Here is a 9,326-nt window from a genome sequence, read left to right on the forward strand (position 1 = left end):
GCTAGTTGAGAGGCTGAGGCGCAAGATTCGCTTGAACCTGGGAAGCAGAGGTTACAGTGAGCCAAGATCATGCCACTGCACTCCAGCCTGGGTGACAGAGCCAGAGACTCTGACTCAAAAAAAAAAAAAAAGGAATACTTTATGAGAATTATTTGACTATTTGAGAGAAATTAATTACAATCCCTCTACATAATTATTTTCAAAATATAAAAGCTAAAATTCTTACTCATGTTATAAGATAATTTATTATAACTATGACATATTATTTTCATAATATTTTCCTTCCAAACTGGTAACTTGTAGAACCAGGGTTTCATGTCAAACTTACATGAGTCAGTAAGTAATATTTTTACTTACCTTGTTTTCTAAAAGATATTTCTAAATTAATTCTTCTTCCTTCCCCCAGTTCCAGTGCTTCACTCATGCATACACATATTTGAAGAAAATACTCAGATCCTTCCTTAATGAACATAGTTCCAAGTATGTCAATACTAGATATCATTGGCCACAGAGTTTTGGACCATAGTTTGTAATCCTTAATTCATATGTTAGAGTATCTGAGTTTATTCATCTGAGTGAATTTAGAAACTTTACTTTGAATCTGAATTTTCATTATATTCAGATGGTTGTTGAATTTTTTTCTAGAAGTCTAATTTTTTTCTTAATATTGAAAATACCAATAATGTCCTCTGTAAAGTGAACTTATAAAAGTATTTGTACTCTTTGAGATATTTGTTTTTGAACTAGTGATGTTTTAAAAATTGCTTCTCTAGAAGCAGGCAAACAGAAAATAGCTAAAAAGAATTTCTCGAAATTTACTTTATGACACCTGAATTTTCAATTAGTTTAACACCTTGTTTAGGGAAGTCACATCCCAATTTTTAAGCTGCAATCTTCAGACTTAAGATTATTATTTTTTAGTTTTAATGCCTCTGTAAGTAGACATTCTTTATATAAGGCTTCTAGAAGTCAGTTTTTCTCATCGGATATAAAGTCGAGATGGGGCAATATTTTTAGTGTTATTGATATTTGATATTGATATTCCCCACTGCAATATTTGTTTCATTCTTGTTCACTAAAAAAGTGTTGACTTTGTTTATAAAAGTTATGCCTTTTCTCAAGTAACATCTGTGAACGGTTATTCTAAAGGCTATACATGGTATAAATGCATGTGGTAAGTATTCTCTAATGAACTAGCAATTGCTTAACTAGCTTTACTGAGGAATGATTAAGAAAAAAGAAGATACAAGTTAATGTAAATATGAAATTTATTTTGAAAAAGATTACTTTTGGCACTAACCAGGCTGTTAAGGATTTCTTTTGTAGTTGGTAGAAATCAGGAGATTAATTATATGTTGATATGTCATTACTGAGTTTTTGAGATTATAGGTATTTCTCATTATATAGAAAGTTACAGCCAACTTTAAATTTGTTAGAGATTGGTAAATTAGGAGATAGATTGGTCTGGATTTATAGAAAGATTCAAAATTATGGAAATCCTAAGGCAACAAACTTCTTTTTTTAAAAAAATAATTTTGTAGTTGCAGGATGTCAGTCCCTCCCCTTTTCACTAATGGTTAGTAACTTCTCTAAAGAGAGAGCCGTTTGGAGGTTCTTGTAGGCCAGGCAACCAGTAGTCCTGAACTGAGAAAACACCAACAGTGCAAAGAAGCAGTGGGGTGATTAGCTTCTAGCCCCCTGAACTCCTCAGGATTGCAAAAAGGCCCAGAGACCATGCCTTGTACCATGGTATGCCAAACCTATTTTTGATTGAGAGTGTTTGAGAGAGGGGAGGGAAAAGACAATACATTATTTTTAGAGACTAATGTGGACCAAATCTTTTTAATTAAAAATTAGGGACCAACACAACTCCTAAAAATAATTAATAGTGGTCCAGAATGGCCTGCAAGCTGTAGCAGAGAATCAGAGACACCTGTCAACAACCTTTCCATTACTGGTACATATTGGCATGATGTCTGCCAGCATGCCCTGGTGCTCACCTCTTGTGGTGTGTGTTAAGGGGTGGAGGGGTCCTGGTCTCAGCACTCCTTATTGCTCAGGTATCATTAAGCAGCAGGAATGTTAAACGCATGATATTGGCCCATAAGTCAAAGAGAGATGGATCCCTCTTTGTGATGGATCCCTCTTTGTGATGAAACATAATTATCATAAAAAAAGAAAATAAATTTGAGATAATCTTGATATTAGAAGTATACCAGAAAATTCCCTGATCTGGCTTTTGGGTGTAAGTGGTAGAATATGGCATTTCCCCCTACTTTTGTCTGAAGAATGAGTGATTAAGAGCATGGAGCCAGACTGCCTGTGTAAATGTCCTGGCTCAGCCACTTCCCCGCTGAAAGACTCTGGGGCTCTCTTTGCCACAGATCTCTCACCTATAGAATGGAGACAATAATAGTTTCCACTTCATAGAGTGGTTGTGAGGATTAAAGGAGTTTGTACATATAAAGAGCTTAGAACAATACTTAGGATGGAATATGTGCTGCACAAATGTTGCTGCTCTTCTTTATTTGAGATTTTTGTTTTTTTGTGGGGTTTTGTTTGTTTTTTGAGACAGAGTCTTGCTCTGTTGCCCAGGCTGGGTGGTGCAGTCTCGGATCACTGCAACCCCTGCCTCCTGGGTTCCAACGATTCTTGTGCCACAGCCTCCTGAGTAGCTGGGACTACAGGCATGTGCCACCACGCTTGGCTGGATTTTGTATTTTTAGTAGTGCTGGGGTTTCACCATGTTGGGCAGGCTGGTCTCGAACTCTTGGCCTCAAGTGATCTGCCCACGTCGGGCTCCCAGTGTGCTGGGATTACAGGCCTGAGCCACCATGCCCAGCCTCATTTTTATTTTTATTGTAATGATAGCTTTATAGTTTTATTTTCTCTCTAACCCACTGGTTGTCATAATTTGTATCAAATTATGGCATTTATAGAACTTGAATTCAGTATGTTAAAATGGTGTTTTATATTTTTGCAATCAATAAATGATCAAAGTTATTCCTTTGTTTTACGTTATTTTGCCCTTTAAAAGTTTTAGTTGAGGTTATGGTGTGGTTAGAAAAAGATGGATTTTTTTTCACCATTCATTAGAATCCTAAGAAACAGAAAATATTTGTATCTACTTGACAACCAGAGTATTGAGAGTTAAATTGATGAGTTTTACTTTATATTGTTTACATTTAAATATTAGGTGTGGGGCAAGATGGAAAGACACTGCTAATTACGAATATTGACATGGAGCCATGCGCGGTAGACCCCCAGCTAAGGATTATTCTTCAATGGCTCATTGCCTCTGAGGCTGAAGTTGCAGAACTTTATTTTCATGACTCTGCAAATAAGGAGTTTATGCTAGTAAGTACCTACCTTACAGTGTGAGAGGATACATTTAACAGTATATGATGTTCTTGTCATGTGGTTGGTCTAACAAGATGCCTGGTGATGGCAGAGTGGTTAAATTCTTAGGCTGTAGTGTCCAACAGTTTGGGTTCAGACATCAGCTCTGCCACTTTCTAGCAGTATAACCAGAGGCAGGTTCACTAGTCTGTCTCATTGCCCCTAACTGCACTATGCAAATGAATATAGAATCTACCTTACAGAGGTTTATGAGGATTAAATATAATGTTAAAAAAATGCTTAGTCTAATGCCTGGCATAACACTAAGCTCTCAAAGGTAGATGCTATTAATAAGCATTGTGTGTGTTCCTATGAAAAAATTGAATTATTCTCTGTATTTAATTGATTCGTCATTGTACCTGATAATATATCTCTTTCTCTGATAATCCAGTTTCATTTGTATGAGAAGCTGTCATAATTAAAAGCTGATAAAAGTTTAAACAAGATGCTTACTATGTGCCAAGTACCTTATTAGTCAAGATTTTCAGTTTACAGTCTTAAGGTTTTTGTTCCATAATTTTCTTCATCAGAACTTTCCTTTTGGTGTGGTAGAAATATTCTAATTGTGGTGATGGTTGCATTCAACTTGGAGAATATACTAAAAACTATTGACTAGGACACTTTGGGTGAATTGTACGTTATGTGAGTTTTATCTCAATAAAGCTGTTTTTAAAAAGGTTAAGCATATATATGTTACACAAAATTAAAGTAGTTTTTCAGAATTTAACTGACAGATCTTTCAAAACTTAAGAGCTTTTACAGAACTTAGTAGAAAAAGAAATGAATAAAGGCATGTCATGAGTGGTGAAAACAGGATTTATTTAAACTTGTATTTATTTATTTATTTATTTGTTGTTTTGTTGTTGAAACATTAACATTCTTTAACTTAGAAAGCTATGTTTCCATTGAGGCTAGAATGTGTATTCCAGAAAAATACCACACTATATGTTGTGGAAGGAAAATCCACATCCTTTTATTGAGCTTGACGTTGTCTTTGTTATTTTATGTTCTAATTGAGGGTGTGGCAGTTGTATTTAGTTAGGTGAAGAATTTCCTGTAGAAACTCAGCCTCTGCACGCCCACGCAGACTATTTGCTTGGTGAGGTTTGTGGAGCTCTGTCTCCAGCGATCCCAAAGTGTCATTCTCTGGAGGAGATGTGTTTATAAAGGGGAAGAAGGGAAAATGTTTAATTTGGGTAAAGGGGTAGACCCTTTAGGGTCTTAGAGGTCTTAGAGGGGAAGACCTTGTTATAACTAGGAAACGGTATTTAATTGTAAACAGCAGGATTCTTAGTTTCAGCTAATATTGAAAATAAAAATAAAAGCTTTGTTATAAAATTGTTTTTGGTTAATGTTTGACACATCTTTCTTTCTTAGCTTTCAAAACAATTACAAGAGAAAGGATGGAAAGTGGGAGACCTCCTGCAGGCTGTGCTTCAATACTATGAAGTGATGGAAAAAGCTTCCAGTGAGGAGAGATGCAAGTCGCTGTTTGATTGGCTCTTGGAAAATGCATAGAGCAAACCCCAAACCAGTATATTTTAGTATTTGTTTGGGGAGGGGAACAAGCCAATAAAGATATTTAGGATAAAATTTGAATAGTGAATATTAACATTGTAAGTCAGTTGGGAGGCAAGTAAATATAGCTTTCTGAGCGCTTTGTGTTATCACTCGGTGTATATAGTTCATACTTTTGTAATCTGTCAAAATACTACCTTCATTTATTCTTCTATACACGTGTGTAGTGTGTCAAGACCCTAAGAACATGTATTTGAAGGAAGGTCTAACCAGGGGGTTTTCAGGGGCATTGTCTGACCACATTCTTTTTGTATCCAAATAGTGCTGCTAGAAACTGTACTGAAGTGGCTGAGGATAGGTTCCAGTGATAGAATTATAATTTTGCTCCTTTGCAAACAAATCGTATCTAATTAATAACTAGTCTGACATCAGAAAATAAAATTGAGGCTGATTTTTTAAAATTTCTAGTAGATTTTTGGTCTTTCTTTCCTGTTTTTAAAAATCAGTTTCATTTTCATATTTCATAGATCAGCTATTGGTAGCTTTTTGATTTCCCCAAACTATTTAATTTCTTAGCAGAAACATTAGTATTTTAGGTTTCTATAAACACTATAAGTGATAGTTTCCCCCATCGTTTCATCAGATGACATTATTTGCCAATGCTGCCAGTCATTCTGGCATGAAAGTGGTGTGCGTGTGTGTGTGTGTATGTAAAGGAGTACTTTAACCTTGCCAGTTTGTTCCCTCTTTTATTTTACTGTTTTCTTTTTAGAAACCCACTGTTAAAATTTAAAAAGGTGCTTTAAAATAAAACGCCTATAAAGATTGTGCAGTAAGAATTTTTATTCCTCTTTTTGACAATTTTGGGTTCCCAACTTATCTTACAAGTGAAAACTGAAATTGTAAAACGTGTTGAAATTTTAAAAATTTATGTTAATATGGAAATGCATTTAGAGAAACCCAATAGTTTTTATTGTTGGATTTTTGAAAAAAACTCTACCAAGAATATGGTTTTTTTTCTTTTTTTTAGAAAAATTGGGATTCCACCTCCCCCTCCCCCCCGCCCAGATAAACTATATCTACACTGTGTCGTCAAGTTCTCTGACATGATCTTTCTGGGCTCTACACTTCCTACTAGTTTGTGTCCAGAAACTGCAAGTTGACATGAATAGAGGACCAAGGTTGTGTCTTGCTTTTGTCTCTCTCTCTCCCCTCCCTGCAACTCTCTTTCCCCTCCTCCCACTCTCTCCCTGCTCCCCCCACTCTCTTCCCCCTCCCCCTCCTCCCACTGTCTCTCACCTCCCCTGCCCCCCCACTCTCTCTCATCTCTCTCTGTCCTGTGTATGTGTGGGTGTGTGTGTATTTGGGTGTGTAAATGTTGGTTCTTCCACTACTGGATTTTGTAATCTAGGATAAATCACTTTTTGTGGGGGCTTTTATTTTGCTCCATTACATTTTCATTTTTTCTGAGCACTGACTGTTCTGAAAGCTGCACAAAACGTAGAAGACATAGTGCCTGCCAGGGAATAGGGAATAAGGGCACTTACACATTAATGTGAATTAGTAATTGTGGTATAGAAATGTTTTATAGTGAAAGATTCAAATTTGCTTTTGAAGAAAAATGCCAAAAGCTATTTAAATAATTTGAGGTTACATCGTAGGTTTTGATTTTTCTCAATTTAAGATACAGAAATACAGCAAGCCTTAATATAAAGTTTCCTAAAGTTTCTTCAAGTATTTTTTAAGGTGGAGAAATGCAGGAATTGTATAACCAGAATTGTTTCTGCCTTTAGCTTTTCAGAACTTGAGATGTGGCAGCACTGGACTGGGTTTTTTTAAATGTTAGGACTAGGAATGTTTGCTCTTGTTAGTTGTGAATTAATTGATTATTAAGTTTAGAATGCATTTTTACAAGTGTCTATCAAATTGTGTTTAGTAACTTGAGTGTATGCACAAGTTTGATCAACAGCAAAATAGAGTTCTGAATTTCTTTTAAAGTGACGGTATATTATTTTGTGAAACTTTGTGTTTGAAAATGTTTATTTCTGTTTATGCTGTAATCATTCTGAGGTGAGGCTTTTCTTATTTCCTTTGCATTTTGCTAGAGCTGTGCTGAGTTCAGCATTTGCTTATTTAACCACTACATAATGACAGACCAGTTATTAGGTATTAGCATGTGTGGTAATAATAATAGTGGAACTTCACACTTACATCAATTCAGTGCAGGGGCATAGAGTAAAATATTAGATATTGGCAGATGTGTGAAAAGAAGTGTGAGTTAAAAATATTAAATATTGGCAGGTGTGAAAAGAAGTGTCAAAATTTCTCATATAGAGAAAAGAATTTTGAGTTTAGAGCATTATCTTTTAATTAAGTATAGTCTAAACTTAACTTTCTTTAAAGGCACTTTGTGGTTTTCCCAAAGATGTGCTAGATCTATTTGGTTGCTGTATAGTCAAACAGCTCTTTTGAAGACAACTGTCTTATTTTCTTACAAATTGGCTTGCCATATTTATACTGTAAGATTGTAATATTGCTGTGCTGTACATTTTGGCCCTTACGAAATACGTCTTTTTCAGAACTGTTAAAGTGTTGATGTACATCGAGCTGAATTATCTTTTTACCATTTTCAAAACCTTCAAGTGGTATGTGGAAAAAAGTGAATGAGACCTCTGATGGGGGTTTTCAGAACCTTGTTCACACCGAAATGTGACAGTTCTTTCATGTTTTCCTAAACCAAGTTAAAATTACATGTATATTTTGGTGTTAAGGTTGATTTTTAAGATACTTCTGATTTATACAAAAGGAATGTTTCCTTTATAAATCACAGAAGAAAATGACAATATCTGTTGGATATTTGATATAATTTAATGGCGTTATAAAACCTTTAAGAGGATTGATGGTGAATATATGTGATAACATCTTTATAGTTTGAAAAATGTTCCACTTACCCTTCAGATATTTGTTGTAAGTTAATTCAATTCTTAATACTTTAATTTTGCTCCAACAAGGGCTTTATGTTGCTGGTAAGAGAATTTATTTACTAAATGCACTATGTATAAAGTGAAAGATAGTTTACTTATCTGACTTTGATATTAGATGGCTGACATTAGTGCACATAATGCAGAGTTTAACCTTGATTCTTCAACAGAGTCCAGATTTAAATGTCTACTTAGTTAATTAGTTAGCTGATATTCTTCCACAATTAATATATTCAATTTCCCATCAGTATATCACTTTAAATATTACGTTTTTCTAAGGAAATCTTCCACAGAATTTTAAACAACTGATGCATCCATACTCAGGGTGTAGAGAGAATACTTTGCATTTAAAAACCCTGTCCACCTGTTACCAGCACAAGAGAATTAGAGCTTCAGTGAGAATTTAGAAAAATTATACTAAAGTGAGATGCATTTTTTCTCATTTTCAGCAGAACTCCTCTAAGCATTTACTCATTTACTGTATTCCTGCTCTGAAGATGTGGATACAGAATTAGTCACTCTTGTCACTTTATTTATTTATTGGGTTTTTTTTAACCATCTGTGTACATTCCTTTCATAGGGTAGAGTTGTAGTTCTAGAGGTTCTTATTTTGTTTTTGTTGTAATGTTTGAATACTATTTAATATCCGGTTTTAATATTGCTGGATTTGCTACCTTTGGTTACTTGTGCAGTGTTAAAAGTAATCCACTTTCTTGTTTAACATACCAGGTACATAGCAAAAGCAGCTTGGAATAATTATAGCTGTTTATTTGGCTGTGCTCAGTTACTATATTAAGATCTTGTACTGTGTAACAGTAACTCTTTTTTGCTTTTCAGTAATTTAATATGTTCACTTAACAAAATACGAACTTTGAGATGCACTAAAATTTTGTTTTAGCAGTGGCTCAAAAAATTTCAGAAATTACTTTTGTAATTATTTGCAATTAATTGTTCTTTTATCTTACAATTGTTTAAGCCTGTGATCTTTCTTCTCCCAGCTAAGAGTTCTTCAATAAATTTAAGAAATACCTGGTCTTGGTTTTCATTCTATAATATCTCATTAACTGCTCTGTACTGAGTGGGACTGCTATGACAGAAGACCACATAAGAGGACCAAAGTGCTAGATCATGGTTTTGAGAACAAGAGAAGTTAGAAATATTTTCAATTGGACACTAGATTCTACCTACTTATAGATACCCCAAATGCGGACATAGTGACTTAAAAGGCTGGTTGCCCAACCTGTTTTTGCAAAGTAGAATATTATGGTTGCCTTGAATATGAACATGGCTATGCAATTCTTCTGGCTTGGTTTGAACACTCCATAGTAAGACCATACCTCTGTTAAACCATGTATACAAGGTACTTAAAAGCTGCTGGGTTTTTGTTGTTTTTTTTTTAATTACTAATGGATTTGACTTTGTCTTAAG

The 9,326-nt window shown here is 34.7% G+C and overlaps 1 protein-coding gene across 5 annotated transcripts in view; it reads left to right on the plus strand.

Annotated features, from left to right (window-relative positions):
* AKAP11 (A-kinase anchoring protein 11) overlaps positions 1 to 8,926 on the plus strand; it is a 52,290-nt gene extending 43,364 nt beyond the window's left edge. For all 5 annotated transcript variants that reach the window (XM_009248613.4, XM_009248614.4, XM_002824219.6 and 2 more), the window contains 2 exons: positions 3,197 to 3,357; positions 4,777 to 8,926. In XM_009248613.4, the coding sequence (XP_009246888.2) occupies positions 3,197 to 3,357; positions 4,777 to 4,917 (302 nt within the window). In that variant the 3' untranslated portion in view covers positions 4,918 to 8,926. The remainder of the gene's footprint in view (positions 1 to 3,196; positions 3,358 to 4,776) is intronic.
* Positions 8,927 to 9,326: the final 400 nt, after the last annotated feature.

Source organism: Pongo abelii, chromosome 14, assembly GCF_028885655.2.
Source record: "Pongo abelii isolate AG06213 chromosome 14, NHGRI_mPonAbe1-v2.0_pri, whole genome shotgun sequence".
NCBI lineage: Eukaryota > Metazoa > Chordata > Mammalia > Primates > Hominidae > Pongo > Pongo abelii.